The sequence below is a fragment of the Sinocyclocheilus grahami genome, unplaced genomic scaffold (genome assembly GCF_001515645.1).
Source record: "Sinocyclocheilus grahami isolate Dianchi unplaced genomic scaffold, SAMN03320097.WGS_v1.1 scaffold143.1, whole genome shotgun sequence".
Classification (NCBI taxonomy): Eukaryota; Metazoa; Chordata; class Actinopteri; order Cypriniformes; family Cyprinidae; genus Sinocyclocheilus; species Sinocyclocheilus grahami.
The window spans coordinates 309,162-334,132 of NW_015505322.1; the positions used below are offsets into that span (position 1 = coordinate 309,162).

Below are 24,971 nucleotides of genomic sequence, written 5' to 3' on the forward strand. Positions count from 1 at the left end.
ACCGCATGATTTGATGCATGTTATGATTTAGTGCATCAGGATGCATCAATATAATGTATTATGAATACATTTGTGGCAAATTCATCCGAGAGACTGATTTTTATCGGCACAGTGCTGCTTTACTTCATATTAGTCAGAGGTGTGTTTCTCTCTCCATTGACTTGATTCTAATGGTGTCCTTCTAAAAATGAATAAATGACTCTCTCTGTCCCGACTAGCGTCCCTCTGTCTTGCTTGCAGTTCTGTTCAAGGTTTATTCTCTTTCCCTCTGTGGGCCTCTTTCTCTTCCTCTCTCCCTATTTCCCCCTTCTTGCGTTCCCGTCTGTTATCATTGCAAAAAGTGTGTGCATTGTTCATTTTATGTCTCTTACATCATGTATGCCTTGTATCCATCACAACATGTCAGCGATGAGTTTGTTCTGTAACTGTGGACTGAAAATGCGTCATGATGGTGCCACAGTAGAACAGAACAACCACGGGACGCGTTACACACAAACACAGTCAGACTTCAGCAGGAAGGTTATGAATGGTTATGATGACTGACACCGTCCTTATCTGTCCAGTGTTATTTAGAAAACCATTAGGGTATATTAAGGCTCTACATTTTCACTAACCAGCACAAAAGTATGATTTACATATGTAAATTAAATGTTTTCTTTACAAAATTTGTTACAACAAAATGCAACAAGCTGGAAATTAAATATTAATTGTAACTCCGATTCATAGACAGTCTTTTGTTGGAAAATACCTGGGCAGGTGTTGGCAAAAATATTGTTTAAATGATCATATACAATTATTTAGCTATTGTTGTAAGTAATTAAGTGTTTCTAAGACTTTCCCAATAGTTAAAGGGTTAGTTCACCCAAAAATTACTCACCCTCGTGTTGTTCGAAACCCGTAAGACCTTCGTTCATCTTCGGAACACATTTTAAGATATTTTTGATGAAATCTGAGGGCTCTCTGACCCTCCCATAGACAGCAAGGTAACTACCACGTACAAGGTCCAGAAAAGTACCAAGATGATCGACAAAGTAGTCCGTGTGACATCAGTGGTTCAACTGTAAAGTTACGAAGCTACGAGAATACTTTTTTGCGCGAAGAAAACAAAAATAACGTCTTTATTCCACATGACGTCATCACGCAGGATCTGGGTCAGCGCCGGCGCTGCCATACACTCGTGTCATGGTACTGTCGTGAACACGTGTCCAAAGTGATGCAGTAGAGACGAAAATGTGGAATGAAGTCGTTATTTTTGTTTTCTTTGAGCACACTTTTCAGTAGGTAATCCATTCCCTTTAAAGCACCACTGCTAAAAATATTCAAACGATATCATGCACAACCAACGACCGGTTAATCCGAAGTGAGATCGACTAATTTATCAAGAGATTAAATGATAAACTAGTCGATCTTACTTCGTATTAATCGATTGTTTACATGGTAGTTGTTGGTGCATGATACGGTTTGTGTTCGCTTGTGCGCTGTCAGTATCCTCATACCCAGGTTCATCTCTGTCGCTCCCTCTCTCCCTTATCTCAGAGTCGTCAGTCACTCCTTGCTTCACTCACTCGCTCTGTCACTGAGAGAAAAGAGACTAAAAAGAACTTATGGTGACAGAAAAATAGACGCACAAGTTCAAATAAAATATCATACACAACCAACGACCGGTTAATCCGAAGTGAGATCGACTAATTTATCAAGAGATTAAATGATAAACTAGTCAATCTTACTTCGTATTAATTGATTGTTTACATGGTAGTTGTTGGTGCATGATACGGTTTGTGTTCGCTTGTGCGCTGTCAGTATCCTCATACCCAGGTTCATCTCTGTCGCTCCCTCTCTCCCTTATCTCAGAGTCGTCAGTCACTCCTTGCTTCACTCACTCGCTCTGTCACCGAGAGAAAAGAGACTAAAAAGAACTTATGGTGACAGAAAAATAGACGCACAAGTTCAAATAAAAAGCTTTTTTGTGGGCACTTCACACACTCTTCACTCATACGCACAAGCATCCGCGTCCTTGGAGAGTTTTTTTGGGAGTGTTCAAGGGTAATCCTGTGCTTGTCTGATGAAATGTTCACAGAGACACTGGAAACACGCAAATAAACACATACGGGCACAAAAAAACAATACAAAAACAAAGACCCAAGGAAAACAAAAGGCTTTGGATGTGTTGTCATGAAAGCACCTATAATCTAGGATTAATGTATTTATCATCGCTCTCTCTTATGTATCTTTCCATCACAACAGCAACATGATGTCATCATCAATGGATGAAAAAGACTGTAGAAACATCTAGAACACATTTATCTGTAATTCGTAAGATTGCCATTAAATACAGGTTATCCTTTAGAAACAGTCATTTAAAATATTACATTAGCTTTTAATTCAGAATTACACTTTATAGAGATCATTTGGGGTGCGAGATGGTGATTATATGGTAGTGATTGTGATTGCATTAACGTAATAACACACCAGGCAAGATTAAAGTAGTGCCCAGATGTCTCAACATGCTGCTGATATCCTGTAAAGCTGCAGGATCAAGAGTCTGTTTTTGGACCTGTTGAAACTGTTGACTGCCAAACATGGCATACAAGCTGTAAATAATTATGCTGTATCACATGTTTGTAGTATTTTAGAGGCTTCAATACGCTTGGCTGTTGGGTTAAATGTTCTTGTGCTGTCTCTAGGTGCAATGGGAGGAGTATACCACTATCATTCAGAGCATGCCTGTGCAGACGCCACTGACAAGGTAAGACATGACTACTTCTAGCCAGTTACTAATGTAATGACTTACAAACAGGCAAATTCTTCATTCCTCATATTGACTTTTGCAGAGGGTTTAGCAGTGCTACTCAAGGCTCTAGAGTACAAATGAAATGACTTGGTTATTTGTCAATTTAAAATCTAGTTTTGTGTTTGTCAATATGTGGTTTTGTGAATTTTTCTTTTTAATGTTAAAATTCCTTCTGCTCCGGCTAATGTGCAGGGACAAATGAAAGTTGCACACATTATAGTCTGATTCTCAATCTAGTCTCTTATGAGTCTGTTCTTTTTTTAGTGATTCAAACACATACTTTTAGCTTACTGTGTTTAAATCGGTTCATGTGACATGTGTAGTTATAGTCAAGTCGAATTAAATGTTTGGTTGGAATCGCTTTTTAGTATAAAGTTAAGGCCAGTTATTGGATTGCATTCATTTCTACTGTTCAATACACTACCGTGAGAGTTATTACAAATTATAGCATGGAAGCATTAAATTGATCAAAACTACTATTTGAACAATCTATTCTTCAAAGAATCCTGTTATTCATCAAAAAATAATCAGTAACACTTTACAATAAGGTTCCATTAGTTAATGTATTAACTAACATTAACAAAGATTAATAAATGTATTGTTTGTTCATGTTAGTTGAAAATGAAAATACAGTTGTTCATTGAATTCGTTAGTTCATTCACAGTGCATTAACTAATGTTAACAACACAACTTATGAATTTAATAATGCATTTGTAAATGTTGAAATTAACATTAACTAAGATTAATAAATGCTGTAGAAGTATTGTTCATGTGAACTAAAGTAGTTAACTATTGAACCTTATTGTAAAGCGTTACCAAATAATCACTGTTCACTCAGAAATATTAAGCAGCATAACTGTTTTAAACATCAAGACATTTTTTAGCAGCAAATCAGCATATTAGAATGATTTCTGAAGGATCATGTGACACTGAAGACTGGAGTAATGATGCTGAAAATTCAGCTTTGCATCATAGGAATAAATTACATTTTGAAATATATATTAAAATGGTAAGTGGGTATTTGAAATTGTAAAAATATTTCCCAATATTACTGCTTTTACTGTATTTTTGATCTTATAAATGCAGCCTTGTGAGCATTAGAAACTACATAATACTACCTAATATGTTGACTCTTGTATTATGAACAATTTTCTATGAACAATTTTATAAGCTATGCACAATAAAAAACATAGTTTTGATGGCACAGAACTACTTTGAAGAAAGCTGCATACAAATGGATTACTTGTATTATATTTTAATATCCAAATTCTTTTTGGGGTTGTTGTACGTGGCTTATTTTGTACCAAGAGTGTTGCTGGTTATTTGTCTTATCCTTATCCTGGTTATTCATCTTAAACTCATCGAGTGTCATGAAGCTGTAATCAACATACACGTTCACTTTAGGAAATGTGCTGTTCTGTCATTGCTGGCCTTTTAAAATCCAGAGCGAGAGGGAGGCTAGACAAAAAACAAAAGGCAGTTCCTGCCCAGTTTTACTCCACTGTGTTTACAGTCAAAGGGAGGAGGAGGGCTAGCCGAGTGCAGCTCCGTGATTGGTCCAAACGGCCTCTGGGGGCGGACCCAGTCCTGTGAGGGAGGGGGAAGAATGCAAGCGGGCGGCGGGAGAGGAAGAAGGGATGATGTGGGAGAGGAAGAGGAAAGAATGGAAAGGGGGAGTGGGGGCACTAATGATTTCACCTCCAGCTTTGGGACACAGAGAGAGAGAGAGGGGAACAGTGGCAGAGAAATGGATGGCTGTTGAAATGAAGGGAGTGGAAAAAGACCGGTGGGGCTGTGTTGGTGCGAGCGAGAGACTGAGTTATGACAGAATCAAGCTAAGGGAGTCTGTATTTCTGAGAAGATTTTGAACCATAGAAAAAAAAAACTTGAATGCTTTTGCTGCTCTTAGTGGCGAAGAAAAGAAACCAGGCCAACAACCCTTAAGATTTCCTGTTTTTTGACAAATGTGTGTGTGAGGGAGAGAGACACATCTCTCTCACACACACACACACACACACACAGAAAAGAAGAGCATTTGGACCCATGGGTAACTGCGTCTCATCCTGTGTGTGCTGACTGTTCAGAACTAAAAGCATATTTGGGGTGTATGAAGCCATTTTGAAAGCTTTGTGCTCACTGCTGGCCGTCTATATGAACAGCAGAATGGGACGTGTTGGCTCTTGGGAGGTCCCGAATATAACTGAGACGTGTGTGAGAGTGAGTGTGTGTGTCCATTCCTAGGCCTCCGCACAGGCAGAAACAAGCTCTCTATGGTGTAGAATGTAGAGGCGGCCTCATATGGGTTTGCCTTGTCCGAGGGAGGAAAAAGAGGGAGGAGAAATGAAAGGCTGGAAAATAATGAGACCGAGGAGGAGATGAGGGGGACCCGCTTATTCAGAGCACTTTCATAAAGTCCCAGCGTTTGAAGAGCAGTCACCCAGCGCAAGGACTCTATAGACTCAGCCTATTAAATATTAAAGTATTACACTGAAACGGAAGCACATTGTGGATTCTCACATCAAAGCAGCGCTTCGGTTAGGCATGTGAGAATGGGGAATCTCCTGCTGATTGTTGTTTCGGGAGGTTGGAAAATGCAACGTCTCATGATGTCAGAGCCTTGCAAGTAGTGCATCTCAATATTTCCCCTCCAGATGCATAGTTATATGAGAGCATTTAAATGTTCAGTCTATGATCGCAGCAATTCGATACTAGTACCGTTATTGGGTAGGGAAGGATCACAGTGGCGATGATGGTAATAATAACAAAGGTGGTGCTTTTAATTAGCATGGGGTCATCATGTAGTTAAAGAAAAGTTGCTTCCATGAAGTCAACCCCTTTAAAGCACACTGTGTTTTAAAAGTGACAATCCATCTTACTGAAACCAGCCTAATTATAATGGCCTAGTCCATCATGGAGTTCTGCTCATTTTGTGCATTAATGTTGCTATGCAAAGAAACATATGTTAGTGGATTGGAGATTTTCAATTTGAAAACCAGGTGCTCTTGTATTTTTTATATAAATATATTTAATATATTTATATATAAAATATATTTCATTTTCCATTCAGAGTTTTCTGCTTCTTTGCAGGTGAATCTACATTGTGGTCCTCATCCTGATGTTTAACAGCTGGCTGGTTAGGATTTCGAAAATATCAGAGATGTTTGGTTGTTGCACGGTTTCATATTAGTTTGTATCCTTATGTTTTAGCTATGAATGTACCATGCATGTGCGCACACAAACAAACCACATATCAAGGATGTGATAGCGAACCAGTGAGAGTGCACGTTACAGGACAGATGTGAAACAAACAAACAGCCAGATTCCTTATTTAGGGTTGTAATTTACAAACATGTATGTGTTAATAAATTTGCAGCACATTATGTCAGACAAATTTTGGATTTTTATTGGGCATTGGCAATTTTTAACACTCAGAAATGGAATGTACCAGACAATGGAATTGCTGATTCAGGTATGTGTACCATTATAAGTAAATGTATGAAATCATTTTTTTTTTTAGTAGTTGAATTTGTATTGTAGCAATTCTTAACGATAACGTTGTATTCGGGTGGTTATAGCATAATGGTTAAAGATTGGAGCTGGTAAAAGGTTAAATCCCTCAAGATCGACCCCTGGACAGCCACCGTTGTGCCCTTCCTTAAAGCAGATATCTAAGTGTACTGTTAGTCACTTTGGGTAAAAGCACTAGAGACACAACAGTGCCTTAAGAGTGAGTAGAAGTACCAACTTGTGAAGGGACCTTTCACTGCTTTTAAAAATATTTTGTGCATTTTAAGAAACCACTACAGAGAGATCTAAACTATTGTGAAAAATTCATTCTTGACTCCATTTGTTTTTTCTTTCACTTGCACTATTTGCTCAACAGCAGCTTCACAAATGGTGATACTAAATTGATGCCATAGTTAATGTTGCCATCATGATGGCTGGTTCTAGTCCATATATGACTCTGGATTTCTCGAAATTGAGATTTATACATCATCTGAATGTTGAATAAATAAGCTATACATTGATGTATGGTTTGTTAGGATAGGACAATATTTTGCCGAGATACAATTATTAGAATATCTGGAATCTGAGGGTGCAAAGAAATCAAAATACTGAGAAAATCACCTTTAAATTTGTCCAAATGAAGTTCTTAGCAATGCATATTACTAATTAAAAATTAGGTTTTGATATATTTCGGGTAGGAAATTTACAAAATATCTTCATGGAACATTTTTGGCATAAAAGAAAAATCAATAATTTTGACCCATACAATGTTTTTTTTGGCTATTGCTACAAATATACCCCAGCGACTTCAGGGTCACAAATAACACAAAATCTGTCCTCCAGAAGATTTCTGTGAAATTCTGGATATAAATGCACAACTCTTACTATGAAGCCTTAGCTAATGAATATTATGTAGGTCATGCTTCTAGCCTTAAAGTATCCTGTCACGGATCCTAATTAATATTCCCGAGGCAAACCTTCACCAATTCGAATTTGAGCATTCGTTGTGCCAGTCACTTTATTGCAAGACTTGGTTTAGTATGTTAGCTAGGTATAGACATGCTGTATTTGTTGATATAAGCTACTGTGCGGTCATATGGCGTAGATGAGTTAATCAGCTTTTACAGAAATGCTCCTCAAATAGGCTCCAGCTGAATTGGTATCAGAACCAGAATCCGTAAAACCCTTATGAGTCCCAGCCCTAGTTATCCACAGCAGTGCTGACTGCTCTCAGATCGCACGGATATAGTGGCTGGGTGTTCACCACTTTGCCAAGCTCCCTCACAATAGCAGTGGTTATTCCCTCTAGATAGTGTGGCCCCCAGGGAGAGAGAGCTTGGTATTTGTTGAGCATGTGATGGCGGGTACTGGAGCTGTAGTTTTTAAGCTCTCACATACTCGTGTGGCACTAAAGGCTGTTTTATGCTTCGCTACAATGAATACGATCAAAATGTGAGACCACAGAGTATGTTGAAAGTTTTCTGTAATCTTCTCCTAACATGTTAAGTCCACATGCATGTTCAAATTTTGCTCTTTGTAGCCCTCACCCCACCCATCTCCCCCAAACACGGATGTACGGCCCCATTAATGTTTCATCCTAATGGACCTGTCTGACCGGGTTTGGACAGATGTGTTTGCGCCATGCATCTCGGTTGCCGTTTGGCTTTGTCCTGAATGTTTCATGTGATCCTGTGCTTGTACGTGCATTTGTGCGTTTTGTTTTTCTTTAGTGTGTGAACGCCTTGTAATTTGCACGTGTGTGTGTGTGTGTGTGGGTGCATTTACTTAGCTGTAGGTTGAAGACAAATTCGACGACAACCTGCCATTAGGGACCATCAGCAATATTCTTATTTGGAAATTAATTCATCATTTGATTTTTATAAAACTATTATCAAAATATAATAAATCAAATATAATTATTATAATTACTATAGACTACCTATAATATTATGTAATCAAATACAATAATATTAAATTATAATCGTGATGTAATATTAGTAAATATAAATAAGGGCATTACTCACAGGATTATTATAACATCATAAAACCTTAGTTATTTAAAAAACGGAATTAGCTGAAATAAAATATATAAAAAATATATTTGATCTAGTTGCCAAGGCAACACTTCTCATTTTTCAAAACGGAAATATAAAAAAAAAACTATGTAGACGTGTTTGCATGTATAAAATAAGACACAAACTAAAAAATGTCAAAGCAAACAACACAATTATGAAAACTTTTACTAAAAACAAAGTATAAAAATAAAAACGAATTCTAAATATTAATAAAAAATGTAATGTATCTTAACAATGATGGTGAACAATGGCTTATAGTAATTATAAATGGCTAATTATATTAAGTAGTATTAATAATAAAAATTTAATAATAATTTTTATTGTAATTATAATCAAATGGTACAACTGTAGATATATCCCATTAACACAGCAAAGTAAAATATATGAATGAGGGTTTTTCATAACTGATTAAAATGCTCCCTGGTCTTTGTATTATAGAAGTAACATTTTATATGACTGGTTTAGGATAGTTTTGGTATAATGCCTGTGTGTGTGTGTGTGCGCGCGGACAGTTGCTGGTTTTGCATGGTTGTGTATAAATGTCCTGAGGCTGTGTTTCAGGCACTGTTCATAGTTCATCATTTTCAATTCAGCACTTTCCCTCTCTGAGCCCCACCCTGCCGCCCCCGGGGCATCACTCTTGTCCTCCCCCATCTCTGCCTCCCATCCATCCATCCACTCCCCCCTCCAGCCCCAGTTTCTCATCCTTCCCTTCACCTTCCTCTCCCCTGCCCTCGTCTCCTGGCCCTGAAGAAACTGAAGGACTGAGGGAAGACCGGTTTGAGGTCACTCACTGGTTTCTTTTCTTTGTTAATTTCACACATTCGAGTTCAGACAATGCATTTTCTTAAAAATAAATACATATACAGTAGTACATTTAATACATATGCATTTACGTACATATCATACCATATATATACATGTCCAAAAAAGTGAAGGGCAGCTGTGTAATTGTTGCAACTGTTTCTTATGAAGTCTTTTCAAGTGTAGTCAGCCCACAGTGGAAAGAAGCAGAATGTTCATTATAAAGTTGTCATACAGGCCGACAGTGTGACCATATGGCCGTCAGAATGGGAGAGGCTTCTTGTTTTAATATCCAATTTTAGAACAAGGCTGTTAAAACTTCCATAGCAGTGCTGAAAGTGACATCTTCAACTTTCCAAGGCCCTGCTCTAGTAAAACACACTATCTGTACATAAAATTAATTTCCCATGAAGACGTCCGAACAGTGGGTTGGTTTTCTTGTGTTTTGGTTTAAGTTATTTAACTCTCCGTAGTGTAGTGTAGTGTAGTAACACCAGACTCTAAGAGTTTGGGATGGGAGTTTTGATGAATGTGTTATGAATATATGCATTTTGTTTATTCACTAGTCAATGGTTATTCCTTTTAGTTGAGAATTTAAATAATAAGGGCTAATAAAGTTAAAGCAAAACTTGTGTATTTAACTCTTGTTTATCAGTAAATGATAAAGTCCCATATGACATCTAATTAAATTTTTTTTTTAATTTCAAAAGTCTCTTACTGTATGTTCACCGAGGCTGCATTTATTGATCAAAAATACAGTAATATTGTTGAATATCTATAAATTATAATGTTTTTTTTTTATATTGTAATGTTTTGAAATGTAACTTATTCCTTTGATGGCAAAGCTAAATTTTCATGAATCCAGTCTTGAGTTTTCACATGATCATTCAGAAATCATTCTAATATGCTGATTTGCTGCTCAAGAAACATTTTGTATCAATGTTGCCAACTGATACTTTTTTTTTTTCATGGTTCTTTGATAAATAGAAAGTTTAAAACGGCATTCATTTGAAATGAAATCTTTTATAAATGTCCCTTAATATCACTTTTGATCAGTTTAATGCATCCTCGCTGAAAAAAAAGAACATTCCTGAAAAATTGGCATCTTTAGTTTATTTTCTGTTCTTCTTAAAGAGCAACCTCGGTGTACTCTGTGTCCTTTCCTGATCACGTTCTCTCTATTAATTGGGATAGTGATAAATGAGATGGGGAAACAAAAGTTGCAAAAGGCCAAAAAATTATTTTCAGTAATGTATATAATCACATTTTGTGTGTGTGAGCGAATGTGTGTGCGCTGCATACTGTAGGTTGATGTCATAGTTTTGAAGGGGATCAGGCAGCTGACACAGACGTTCCTTTGCAAGGTCTCACTTCTCACACGGAGAGATGTAAAGGAGTGTCTGCTGGAAGACTATGAAAAATGAGATGTGGGGGAATACGGTGTATCTGTTTCAAGAGACATTTAAATAATCCTGACTCAAATCCATATGCAGATAAGTCTAGTCTGCTCCCTAGCCGTTTCCTGTTACTGATGTCTCACACACACTCGAGCCTTCCCCGGTGTCAGCGGCTGCTCTCTGTATCTCCACACTTGGCTTAACCTTGTTTTGTGTGAGCTCACTTTACCACCCACAACGAGTGTGTGTGTGTGTGTGTGCACCGTCCGCTTGTTTGCGTGTCCCATGTGGTTCTCGCCGAAATCGCACGTGTGTTCTTTTAAGACATTTGCATCTTAAAAGCCTTACCGAGGTGTGTGTGTGTGTGTGTGTGTGTGAAGGTTTTGTGTTTGGAAGTTTGTCTGAGTAACTTGTTAGTCACCTGAAAGTGCTTTAGAAAGTCAATCGTCCCATTTTGGATCCCACCCCTTGTAAACTATGACTCTTCCTAACTGAGTAAGCCCAGGTTTTAACGGGCTCATCAGGCTATAAAGTGTTAGTGTGTGTTGAATTCCAGTAAAAGGTGAGTGTTAAATGTCGCTGATGTGTTGACATATTCCTGCATGTTCAAGCCTTTGTTACACATTCTGACTCATGTGCCGCAGCGTGCTTCTCCATGTCTTGGAGGAGACGGCTGAATTGGAGTTGAACGTGTTTGAGTAACACCGGCTGAGCAAGTGTGCGTGTGTTGGGCAACAAGCCATGGGTTTCCTCAAACTTTTCGGGAAGTGACCTCACACTGCCTGAGGCAGTGATATCATTGACAGGAAATGCCACTAATGCCGCCAGGCACAATAGCTGCTTGTGCTCTCAATGGGCGAAAGCAACTAGCAGATATACAGGATGTTTTTTTCTTTTTGTGCTAAATATTAATTAACACGAGTATAGTGGGAAATTACTGTGGTAGAAAATGACTCATTTTGTGGTGAATTCTTTTCTCCTTCAGTGCAGAAGCGAACGGTACTTGGTTATTAGATCTGAATATTGGAAATTATTGTTGTTAATAAGTGCACTAAATATAGTGGGAAAAGATGTAATAAAGGAGTACGTTTTTAATTTGACCTGACTTTCATCTGTGAAACACAAAAGGAAATATTTAGCAGAATGTTTACACTGCTTTCAATCCAACGAAGGCTGTCAAGCTTCAAAAAGCACCATAAAAGTAGTCCACATCTCTCAAGTTCTCCCAAGTCAAATGATAGCTTTCTGGCGAGAGCAGTTTGAAATTCACTGAAAATAGCTCACAAAGCTCATTTGCACTTCCACATATTCAAACTTGACATTTTAACACATTTTTGGGAGGAGTCTTTCTTTAAGTGCATCAGAAGGCTGTAGTACCACGATGTTTAAGCAGTGATTCAGGTTGAATATGTGTGGTTTGTAATTGTAGATGAGCAGTTGAGTGATTTACTGTGTTTTGTCCCTCAGACGGAGGATTCTCCTAGTCCGAAGAGACAGCGCCTTTCCCAGCAGTCTGTACTGGAGTTTACCTCTGCCCCTCCTTCCACTCCCTCACCGCCAATCAGACCCTGGGAGCTTCCGCCCAGTCGCAGGCCACACCCCTATCCCCACCCACACTACCATCCCGAGCGCTGCCACACACCTGCACGGCACAGACGCAGGTATGCTGGTGTTAGTTTTGACTGTTAGAACTAATGTGTGAATGAGCTGACAGCTAATCGTGACTGTTATCAGGTGTATACATACAAAAACAAAAAACACACACACACACATATATTAAAAATAAATGTGACTTTCTCTGTGCAGTCCTCCAGTGCGGCGTCAGCGTGGCCGACGAGAGCGTCTGTCACGGCACCACCCCCTTCATGGTTCCCCAGGTGGGGGGCAGGATGAAAACTATCGCCACCCTCCTCACCCATATTCACTTCATGCCTATGGCCAGCCACCATCCCACCCTCCACCCGGCCTTGATGAGCCGCGGGCCTTTCACCCCCCCACGCTCTCGCCCCGGTTATTGCACCCTCCACAGCAGGGCGCCATGGTGATGGACCTCCATGAGCAGGTTAGAGGGTTTGAAGATTAAGCAGACTCTGATGTCTTGCATCATAACTTTTTCATGTGTGTCATGTACCCCCACAGCCCCATTGCTAGGGCTCAAGTACCCCTTCATCAACCAAAGCAGAAATCTTTCTTTTATCATCTAACATTTATGGATCATATAGCATTTATGAAAAAAAAATATTATTATATTATATTATAATTATAATATAATAAATAATTTAAATATTATATTATAATTATTTAAATCAAATTATTTATGCATCTTTTTTCTTGCAGAGAGAAGTTAAGAGTTTATCTCACAATTCAGACTACTTTTCCTCAGAATTGCAAGTTTGCATCTCACAGTTTTGACTTTCTCGGAATTGTGCATCTCGTAGTTCAGTTTTTTTTATATTCCAGAATTAAAATAAATAAATAACTGAATTAAAAAACAAAATAATTAAAATATATATATTTTAAAATGGAAATTGTAAGTTTGTCTTACCATTATGTCACAATTTTTTCCTCACAATTAAATTTTTTTTTTTTTCAGTCGCAATTCAAAAGTTTGAATTGGGAGATAAACTCAATCGTGAAACAGAATTGTGAGAAGTCTAAATTGTTATAGAAAAAAAAAAATTTGAAATAAGCTTCCATAAACATGTACCTTAACTGAAGTGGCAGTGTTTTTTTTTCATTAATAAATCAAGCATCAAGACTCCGTTCATCATTTTTGTTTCTGTGTGTCCGTTAGCTTCCTCAGGGTACGGTGCCAGTGTCATATACAGTTTCTCCAGTGCCGCCCCATGGTCTACCTGCCCCCCTCTGTACGGGACAGCATCTCCCAGCATGCTCTTCCCAACAGCAGGTGCCTGCCTGTTCTGTGATCTTCAGCGGACAGCAACACTATCCAATCTGTAGCGTACCGCCTCCTGTAAGTAAATATCAAGCTGTGAAAAGGCATAGCTGTAATTGATTTTTGTGAGCTCATTTGATTTGTTTGAATCTGCTGTCCTCCAGTGGTGGCAAGTTGTTACATTCCTGTTTTAGTCTTTGAGGGTGCAGTCCATTTTAATGGTCTGTAACTGATGGTCTAATATCTGGTTTGTTTGTTTGTTTGTTTGACATGCAGATGTTGCCGGCATGTTCGGTGCAGCATTTGCCAGTGCCGTACGCCGCGTTTCCTTCTCTTCTCTCCAGTGATCCACCCTTCCTGCTTCATCCTCCACATCTGTCACATCATCCACCCCACCTGCCCACTCCTGGACCGTTCTTACCTTTCCAGACACAGCAGTCTCGATCTGTGAGTATACAATCACATATACACTGAGTTTTATATATATTAAAATATTCATACTATTAATGACATCTGTATTTTTTTGTTGTTGTTGAAAGAAATCTTTTATGCTCACCAAGGCTGCATTTATTTGATCAAAAATACAGTAATACTGTGAAAAAGACGGCTGACTTGGAGTTGTGAATCATTTAAATAAATGGTTGAAAACCTTTGTGTATTTGTGGAAATTTAAAAAAAAAAGTTTAAGAGAACAGCATTTATTTGATATAGATTAGGGCTGTCAAAACGATTGATCGCGATTATTCGCAACCAAAATAAAAGTTTGTTTACGTAATATATGTGTGTACTGTATATATTTATATGCATATATAAATGAACACACGTACATGTATATATTTAAGAAGTATATGTAATATTTATATTTATATATATATTATAAAATCATACATAAATATGAACATATATATCTACACATGTAAATATTTCTTAAATATATACATGTATATGTATGTATTTATATATGCATATAAATATATACAGTGCGCACACATATATTTTGTTAACAAACTTTTATTTTGGAATGCGACTAATCACGATTATGATTTCATCCATCCATCCATTTAATATAAAAAAATATTTTAAATGGATTCATATATTAGAAGTTTTATAATACATAATTTATTATGTGTGTAAATATTTATATAAAAACTTGCATTATTTTATTTATTTTTTTTTACTATAGTATAGTAAAAAAAATTTTTTGAATTGTTAGTATTAAATATGCATGTTTGTTTTTGTAAATAGCCGCTGCAGAGGATAGAGAATGAGGTGGAGTTGTTGGGGGATCACCTGTCGTTAGGTGGAGGGTTTAACTATCCTCACTCGGGGCATCCTAGTCCTCTGCCCCCTTCCACTCCACTGCAGTTCCTCTCCCATGAACCCCTGCCACAGGAGCTCTTTGGAATGGTGAGTGATCTTCACGCTTTATAACTTCTGCTCAATGCAGTCGAAACAAGGTAGTGAAGATTTTGTGTTTTTCCCGTGTGTTCTCTCCAGCCCTATCCACACTTCATACCTCGAAGAATCACAGGCAGACGCTACCGCTCTCAGCAGGCCGTACCTCCACCTCCTTACCACCCAAGTCTGCTGCCCTACTTCCTGTGAGTTACACATGCAAACATGCACCAGAGTGTTGTGCTGGAGAGCCAGCAAGCTGGAGAATAATAATGTCACTGTTTTGTTTCTGTTTGGTGGGCCAGATCTGTTCTTCCAGTCCAGCCAACAGCAGTGGGTCCCACCATTAGCTTAGAGCTGGATGTAGATGATGGAGAGGTTGAGAATTATGAGGTGAGAGTCTCTAGTTATCTCAGGAAACAATTACTAATAATGCTTCAGATCCCATTTTAGGCATACTTTTGTTTCATTATTCTGTTTTACATGTGCTTTTGTTCTTGTGTTTGACTAGGCTCTGTTAAACCTTGCCGAGCGTCTCGGAGAAGCGAAGCCTAGAGGTTTGACAAAGGCCGATATCGAGCAGCTGCCTTCCTACAGATTCAACCCCAGCAACCATCAGTCTGAGCAGACTTTGTGAGTACAAACTTACAAACAAACTACTTATTGGGGCAGTCGTGGCCTAAAGGTTAAAGAGTCGGTCTTGTAACCTGAAGGTTGTAGGTTTAATTCTCAGTACTGGCAGGAAATGTAGGTGGGGGGAGTGAATAACCAGTGACCTTTTAATAATTGAGAGACTACATATGGAATATGTTTACTCTTGAGGAAAAATAAAAAAAACTATTACATCACCTAAAATAGACATGTTTGCTTTGATTAAAATTTTTTTTTATTTTTTTTATTGTTTTAACAAAATCTTGATGTTGGATAAAAGTATTATAGTAATTAATATCATTTCCCCCCTCTCTCTATAGGTGTGTAGTGTGCATGTGTGATTTTGAGTCTCGTCAGCTGTTGAGAGTACTGCCCTGTAATCATGAATTCCATGCCAAGTGTGTCGATAAATGGCTTAAGGTAAGGAAACAAGCTTGCATATTAATTTATTACACTTATTAATATTTCATTAATTGTATTTATTTATTTATTTTATTCATTTATTATTAAAATCATTAATAATATTATTTATTATTAATAATAATAATAATGTGTCATTGTTATTATATTCATTCAGTGGTTCTCAAACTTTTAACTCAAAGGCCCCCATTGTCAAACACAATTTTTTTTCCTTTCTTTTCTTTTTTTTTTTTTTTAATACAAGAATTTAATTTAAAGCAACAGATATTAAAGTGAAAAAATTTATTAAAAAAAATATTTTAATTTATAGGAAGTACATTTTTTCTTTTTCTTTTTTGTCTACCATAAATTAGAGTTAATTTATTTGACTATATTAATAATTTAAATGATTTTTAGGCACCAGAGTGTTGTGCTGGAGAGCCAGCAAGCTGGAGAATAATAATGTCACTGTTTTGTTTCTGTTTGGTGGGCCAGATCTGTTCTTCCAGTCCAGCCAACAGCAGTGGGTCCCACCATTAGCTTAGAGCTGGATGTAGATGATGGAGAGGTTGAGAATTATGAGGTGAGAGTCTCTAGTTATCTCAGGAAACAATTACTAATAATGCTTCAGATCCCATTTTAGGCATACTTTTGTTTCATTATTCTGTTTTACATGTGCTTTTGTTCTTGTGTTTGACTAGGCTCTGTTAAACCTTGCCGAGCGTCTCGGAGAAGCGAAGCCTAGAGGTTTGACAAAGGCCGATATCGAGCAGCTGCCTTCCTACAGATTCAACCCCAGCAACCATCAGTCTGAGCAGACTTTGTGAGTACAAACTTACAAACAAACTACTTATTGGGGCAGTCGTGGCCTAAAGGTTAAAGAGTCGGTCTTGTAACCTGAAGGTTGTAGGTTTAATTCTCAGTACTGGCAGGAAATGTAGGTGGGGGGAGTGAATAACCAGTGACCTTTTAATAATTGAGAGACTACATATGGAATATGTTTACTCTTGAGGAAAAATAAAAAAAACTATTACATCACCTAAAATAGACATGTTTGCTTTGATTAAAATTTTTTTTTATTTTTTTTATTGTTTTAACAAAATCTTGATGTTGGATAAAAGTATTATAGTAATTAATATCATTTCCCCCCTCTCTCTATAGGTGTGTAGTGTGCATGTGTGATTTTGAGTCTCGTCAGCTGTTGAGAGTACTGCCCTGTAATCATGAATTCCATGCCAAGTGTGTCGATAAATGGCTTAAGGTAAGGAAACAAGCTTGCATATTAATTTATTACACTTATTAATATTTCATTAATTGTATTTATTTATTTATTTTATTCATTTATTATTAAAATCATTAATAATATTATTTATTATTATTAATAATAATAATGTGTCATTGTTATTATATTCACCCATTGTCAAACACAATTTTTTTTCCTTTTCTTTTTTTTTTTTTTAATACAAGAATTTAATTTAAAGCAACAGATTTTAAAGTGAAAAAATTGATTAAAAAAATTATTTTAATTTATAGGAAGTACATTTTTTCTTTTTCTTTTTTGTCTACCATAAATTAGAGTTAATTTATTTGACTATATTAATAATTTAAATGATTTTTAGTCATCAATAGAGAAATTTGTGTCCGGGCCAAATATTGCCCCATACAGATTTTGTTGATCAAGTTAATCATGCAAATTTGTCTCATTGACCAACAGAAAGCTGCTTGGTTTGAAAGTGACGATTTACGTGAGCTGTGCTTCATGCATCGCTACACTATTGACAATAGACAGTGGACCTTTTTTTGCCCGCTAAAATTACAGCTTGTCTCCAGTTATGATCTACACATTTCTTAGACCTTTATGACAATCTATCCTCCTCTGTCTTCTAGGCTAACAGAACCTGTCCTATTTGCCGAGCAGATGCATCTGAAGTCCAGCGGGATTCCGAGTGATGCTGCTCACTGAACACACACACACACACACACCACTAAACACTTCAGTCATTCTCCTACCATTACATTCAATTAACTTCCACATGCATAATTACTCCTCACACACAAATGACTGCTGCAAAAGATTCATGAAAACTTTATGCATCGAAATGAGCGTTTGATATTCATCTATGAATATCTAACTAACTGAGACACATGCACACACACACACACACACATCCCTTCGGTTTTTTGATCACTAATTCTTTGAGTGGAAGTCCAAAGATAATGGTTCATATTATCATTCTGGTCATGTTCTGGTTCTGATTTAGTTTTTAGTTTTTTTTAATATATAAATATATATAGTTTAGTTCTCCCCTTCGGGGGGGCAGGTGTTGGTATGTTGCAGTCTTGTGTGTGTGTGTGTGTGTGTGTGTGTGTGTGTTTGTGCACTAACATTCCCGGCTATGTGAGCACACTGTGGTGTGGTGGTCTTTACGAAGGTTAATGTTGTGAGCATGGGCTTTTATATTTTACCAACAAATATAGCTCTATATATATATGTATGTATCAATATAGAGGGACAAATGACAAAATTCGTTTTTTGTTTTTTTTTTGTTTGTTTTTTAAATAGGAAAAAAAATTATGGAAGTCTGTCTTTTTTTCAAAAATGGAACAAAATATTCAAATTATATCTATACATAAAACGGGGATTTTGGGTGGGTCTTGCTCAATTATGATTTAACAGTCTTTATAGAATTGGAAAACTGTGAGGTGCGTGAGTGTGCTTTTGTGTGAAAGAGAGTGTGTGTGTGTGTGTGTATTAGAGAATCAGTTGTTTGTTATTTATCCCATATGTGTGGTACAGAACACTGGCTTGTCGCTCTCACTTTTATTCTCGTCTGGGATTGGCTGAGGATGCGCACTGACATGACATGTGATTGGTTTGGAGGGGCAGTGAAATATTCTCCAAGTTCTTATTAGATGTATCCTGCTGCAACCTTTTTTCTTTCTTCTGTTCTCTTACGTTTTTCAATATTTTCAACACAAATAACCTTTTTAAAACCATTAAATGTGTATTCCCAATCCATAGCCAGTCCTGCAGACGGATTATGTCGACAAATCCCCACTTTTCTCATTTAGCACTTAGTGCACCATAGTGTCATTTATTATGATTTGAATAAAACCTGGTATTCGCCTTAAAGGGATAGTTCACCCAAAAATGAAAATTTCGCTTTTCTCACCCTCCTGTATGGATTTCCTCCTTTTGTTGAACCCAAAAGCTATTTTGAAGAACGTTGGTAACCATACAGTTGCTGGTAGCCACTGACTTCCATAGTATTTTATTTTTTTTAATTCCAAACTATGGAAGTCAATGGCTACCAGCAGCAAACGTTCTTCAAAATATCTTCTTTTGTGCTCAACAGCTGAGCGAAACTCTTACAGGTTTGCAACAACTTGAGGGTAATTCAAATTTATAGTAAATGATGATACAATTTTCATTTTTGGGTGAACTATCCCTTTAAGACTTGCATTTCTTAAAAATAGCCGTTCTCCAAGTTTCATTTCTGCGAATTATTCATATGCCAGCTAACCTTGTTGCAACCCACATTACTCTCGACTTTACCAAAATTAGCTGTCATTTGTAATTTGGGTCAACATTTGATTTCATATGCCTTAAAATTGTGTACACATGCCTGTTTGAAGAGGACTGATTATATCGTAGCATTTCCGTTTCTTTAAAAAGATTCTGCAGGACAATATGGAGGGAACACAAACACCCCTTGCGAATTGCAGCGTTTTAAGTCCCTCAAAAGCTCTGGTCTTAGTACCGTTTATGCTTCTTGTCATTTATTTGCTCTCTCACTGCCCTCTCTATACAGTTAGCTATTCTTTTTAATACAGCCTTCCAGTGCACCCACTCATACAGCCTCGATAAGGCTGTTATAGCCATTCATAGCCATGCGCGTTACTTTATAATGAATGTCTGAGATGTGTTATGACCTAGAGGGATGTTTGTGTGTATGATTATTTTCTGTCATGCGTTGTTATCATTATGAATGGATATAACTGCCTCTGTGTCGCATTATGTGGGCTCTATGACTGGTATAGAAAGTGTCATATGAATTCTGTGATGTAGTCTCCGAGCCTGCAGTGTCTTAATGAGAGATGCCTTTAAACCATTCTCCAGTGTTGTCCGCTTTAGTGTCATAAGTCGAATTCATGACCAGAAAATGATTAATTCTTTATTCTTTGCAAACAACAAATGTGCATTACCTTACTTAACCATTGGCATTCTGTGTTATAGAAGTTTTTTTCCCCCCTCTGCTTGGTACAATGGCAGTTACCTCAGTTTTACTATTTATGTTTTTTCCCCTTATTCTTTTGCAACGCCAATAAGAGAGCTTATGAATTCTCTTGCATTTGTTTATTGGTTGTTTTAATTTTTACCATTAAAAATACAATTGTATCATTTAACTTGTTGTAGTTTCATATGTATAATATCTGTAACCAAAATCATTTGAAGGCTTGATATAAAGATTTTTAACAAACATTTGTACTTTTTTTTTTTTTTTTTTTTTTTTTTGGAAGATATTACTAGTAATGCTTTACTAAGTAGTCCAAATTTTCTTTGTCTCTGACCCCTATTCCCAGTCTTTTGGATTTTTAAGGGTGGCTCCGTAATAAATGTATAATGTTCTCTTCCTTGACCTTCTCTGTTCTTTACTTTTCCGTCCATTCTCATCTCATCTTTTTTTTTTATCTTTGTTGTCTTCATTCTCATGTTCAAGTTTTACTGCTTAAAGGAATATTCCAACCCCTTCAAAAATGGAAAAATGCCATTTACACTGAAGAAAAAAAATTCAAAACAGTTTTTAGGTGGAAATTGCTAATAAGTTTCACAATGCAGCATCATGAAATTCTGAAAAAGACTGAAATAATATTTCACTCCAGTAATCTTCGATTTATTTACAACCTCAAAAACGTTGTTTACAGTGTACAAAATCTGTATGACATTCTACTGCAGGACATAAAAGAAACATTCATAGCTGAATGTCCAATTAAAGCCAATGCAGGATTTAAAAGGCAAGATTTCTGGAGAATATCAATTTCAAGACTTTGAATATGATCCACTATCACTGTATGAAAAAGAGCAGCTCAGACATTCTGATAAACATCTGTTATGTTCAACAGTAGTAGAAATGTCATATACTGTAGGTTTGGAGTGACACGAGGGTGAGCAAATTATGACACAAATTGCATTTTGGGGTGAATTATCCCTTTAACTTGTCATAGGGATGTTCTGTATACACGCAGAAATGCATCCATAACATTTTAAAATGTCACACTCATCAGTAGATAATTAAATCCACCACTGGTTGCCACTGGTATCAAGTTTGATTGGACCACAAAAGCTATAAAGCTGCTTTATACAGACGTTTTAAGTCTCTGATGCAGCATTTAATTTACTCCAAACCAAAATATCTGGTTGTGTCTGCAAGCAGTGTCTAGAGAGCAACCCAGTATGCTGCTGCATCAATTGTTAATCAAGTTCTATAATCTCATTTGAGCTCTATATGCTTGGAAGACTGCATCACGAAAGCAGCATGAGTTTTGCAACAGTTGATTCTCTGTGCTTGCAGCCAAAACAAGGCACCAAAGTTGGAGTCTCTTTAATTCTAGTTAGATGCGGATCTATGGAATAATTACAGGCAGCAGAAAACGAAGAGAAACGGTTGCATAAATTCTGATACATCAAAAACCAGCATAGTTGCCATGCCACTTAGTCCAGTCTTTTGTCCAGAACTTGTTTCTGGATGTAGGTGTTGTCTTTATTCTCTCCTGCACCTCTCATCTTCATCTTTAATATCAAGCAAGGAAGGAACATTTGTTTACTCTCACTCAGTAATACAGCACCGGATGTGATATTGAAAGTGTAGAAATGGCAAATGCTAATTGAAAACAGTAACTGAACTGGGAATAATGGCACACAACATTCACAAGACAATCCGCACAGAAAGTCTTGCTCACAACAAGATTGAAAAGTCCTTCCTGCAGAGGGTGCATGGCGACTAAGAGGAAAAAAAGGGACTCAGCCAGCCAAAGCTGGAGTGTAATGACACCTATTGGTCATAATATTTCAGTACTGATTCTGGGGACACACAGCACTGCATATTTGGTATCCATCTTTAATCTGACACATTCAGTTCAGCTCATGAAGAAGCCTTATCTCAGTCAGATGTTGAATAAAGGACACATACAACATGTGCAGAGTTCTGGGTCCCCAGGAATAATGCTGTAATATTTTTTTGTAATGATATTCATAATTCTGAACAAACCCCTGAAGAGATTTTGAAGCTGCTTGGTTTGAAAGTGACTTCAGTGTGAGCTGTGTTTCAGATATCACTACACTATTAACAATGGGCCTCATTTTGCCTGTGAAGTTTCACTAATGTGACTGCACCTGTAAAAATGGCACACTGTACAAAGGTCAGAAATGAATCATGGGGCAAATATACCACAGACATTTCAAATGCTGGGGGAGGAATAATGCCAAATATAGTGCACTACATTCTTTAGATTTTTGAAATCTGTTCTCTAAATATTTAATGTATTGCGCTTTATTCCAGTCCTGTATCTAGATATGCTAATATATTAAATGTATTCTAGCAGAGTGTTTGTCTTTTGATACATAAAAAATTATTAATGGCGACTATATATGATGATTTGATTTTATAGGTAACATTGAGTAGCTATTTATTCCAATGAATTGATTCAAGGGTCAAGTATTTGATATAGATGAATAATATAAGGTTTGATTTTATATGGTTAGATATAAAGTCCTAAAGGTAAAAAAAAAAATTAATCCGAAATAAATTTCAGAGGACAATTAAAGCCTTTTCTAAAATTTCTCTCACTGTACTGAGCACAGAAACAGTCTTTTCTGTTCATCCATTTCAATTGCATAATTCTAGATATCTCTGTCTCCCTCTATCCATGGCTTTACAACTTTTTCCAATTATGAATCAACCTAAAATTCGTGCAATGTTTTTGTATTTTCTTCAGGAAACGCACATCTAGTTTTACTTTATATTAATAAACTTATTGAAATAGAGGGTGAAAGACAATATATAGTTATGTTCAGTGTTGGGGGTAACGCATTACAAGTAACGTGAGTTACGTAATCAGATTACTTTTTTCAAGTAACTAGTAAAGTAACGCATTACTTTTTAATTTACAAGAGAATATCTGAGTTACTTTTTCAAATAAGTAATGCAAGTTACTTTTTTTCCCCCAATTTATTGACTGACAGCTCTCCTGTCCCCATGTTGAGAGAAATCAGATGTTACTTTAGTTCTAAAATAAATATGAATATGCATTAATTCATCTCACTCACAAAAAAACAAAACAGATTCAGTATTCCTCAAAATGAATAAAAATAATGCAACTCAGAAATAACACAAACCTGCAATAATTAAATGTTAAACAACACAAATATACTTTATGTATTTAATCCCATTCTATTAAACAATGTCTTTGCTTCTGACCTTCGGTGATCCAGTTCAAGCGTACTAATAAGCACAAATTACTCTAGACAAACATTTGTGTGTTTGTTTATTGCTGAAGTGTGTTGAAATGTCTTCTTCTGCATTCTACTGTACGGACGTAAATGTACTTTCCCTTCAGTCTGAGGTTTATTCATTTCACTTCTGGTGTGAAAAGGCTTTTATATTTGCCAAAAATAGAACTTTTTTATTTTAAAAACAAACCAGCAAGCCCTGTCCAGATTTAAAAAGTAGCGCAAAAGTAACGTAACGCATTACTTTCCACAAAAAGTAACAAAGTAACGTAATTACTTTTTTTATGGAGTAACGCAATACTGTAATGCATTACTTTTAAAAGTAACTTTCCCCAACACTGGTTATGTTTAATATAATATAGAGAGCGAGCGCGAGAAAGAGAGATAGATGTCTGGCCGTAACTGGAGCGGTAACGGAACTGCTCTATTGTTCTCGTTAAATTCCTTTCCCCCGAGCTCTCGCGCATGCCGGTCTCCCGTTCTGTAGGAGAAGAGACGGAGGCTGATGCGCTCGTCTGGCTGGGCTCTACGCATTGGCTGAACGGAGACCTCTGGTGTTTTTTTAGCTTATATTTTTAGCAGCGGAGGTCGGACTCGTACTGCATCGCGCGTGGTTCATCTGCAGTGCTGCTGCGCGCTGGAGAACGCTCGAGCTCAGCATACTGAACGTGCCCGCTGCAACGGCGAGTGCGCTCGAGCAAACACGCAGTTCTGTCTGTTTGCGGAGCGCTGGATATCTCGTCTAGGCTTTCTTAAGTCCATTTTTGTTTTTTGGAAATGGCCAGTCCCGGAGACGATTCGGCTTCAGATGCCCAGCTGGATCAAGCTGACGCTACGCCAGAACCAGCGTTTCGAGAAGCTCAGAAATGGATCGAGGTGAGCTACCCGTCCATGCATGCGCGCAGAGGTGGAAGTAACCATTTCTTTCGCATCATTTTAAGGTTTGTTTCGGCATTCATATAAAGAGGTTACATTACGCTCTGAACAGCTTATAAATATTACACCGTCACCTGTTGTGAGCGTGTGGCGAGTCTTTGGTTATAACAGCGCGGGGGTCATGTGCGCGGGATTCGGGCGCGCTGTAATCGGACTAGCGGCTTTGATGGCTCACCGATTTTTTTTTTCACTCACGCACAGCATCAGCCTATTTTAAATTTGCTGCTAGATTTTAGAATGCAGATCGAGTGGACGCTTTTCCAAACAAAGTATGGTTCATTTTGAAGAGGTGCAGAAACAGAAGGATGCACTCATAATAGTCTGCGAGCGGACACGCCCCCATTTGCTAAGATTCCAGTTGTTGTGGAAGCCAGGAGACACGCCCCCTTTGTCCTACAGACCACGCCCCTTCCCCGAGCGAGACCTGTCATCAGGGCAGCGCACAAGCTTGTTTACGGAGCATTTGTGGCATATAAAGTATTTATTTGACCCGATTCACTGTCTAGTGTGACATGTGAATGTAGGACTATTTCATCCCCAGAGATGTTAAAGGGGTCATATGATGCTGCTAAAAAGAACATTATTTTGTGTATTTGGTGTAATGAAATGT

General features: G+C 37.3%; 2 protein-coding genes across 2 annotated transcripts in view; both read left to right on the forward strand.

The window, feature by feature from the left end:
* Positions 1-24,971, forward strand: part of rnf38 (ring finger protein 38) — a 42,392-nt gene that overhangs the window by 9,563 nt on the left and 7,858 nt on the right. The window contains exons 2-12 of the mRNA XM_016280698.1: positions 2,685-2,746; positions 12,042-12,235; positions 12,381-12,636; positions 13,369-13,548; positions 13,747-13,917; positions 14,716-14,877; positions 14,968-15,071; positions 15,171-15,258; positions 15,377-15,498; positions 15,837-15,936; positions 17,803-17,898. Of these exons, the coding sequence (XP_016136184.1) occupies positions 2,685-2,746; positions 12,042-12,235; positions 12,381-12,636; positions 13,369-13,548; positions 13,747-13,917; positions 14,716-14,877; positions 14,968-15,071; positions 15,171-15,258; positions 15,377-15,498; positions 15,837-15,936; positions 17,803-17,865 (1,502 nt within the window). The 3' untranslated portion in view covers positions 17,866-17,898. The remainder of the gene's footprint in view (positions 1-2,684; positions 2,747-12,041; positions 12,236-12,380; positions 12,637-13,368; positions 13,549-13,746; positions 13,918-14,715; positions 14,878-14,967; positions 15,072-15,170; positions 15,259-15,376; positions 15,499-15,836; positions 15,937-17,802; positions 17,899-24,971) is intronic.
* The window catches only part of limch1a (LIM and calponin homology domains 1a), a 54,510-nt gene continuing 53,441 nt past the window's right edge, over positions 23,903-24,971 (forward strand). The window contains exon 1 of the mRNA XM_016280702.1: positions 23,903-24,301. Coding sequence (XP_016136188.1) covers positions 24,203-24,301 — 99 coding nt within the window. The 5' untranslated portion in view covers positions 23,903-24,202. The remainder of the gene's footprint in view (positions 24,302-24,971) is intronic.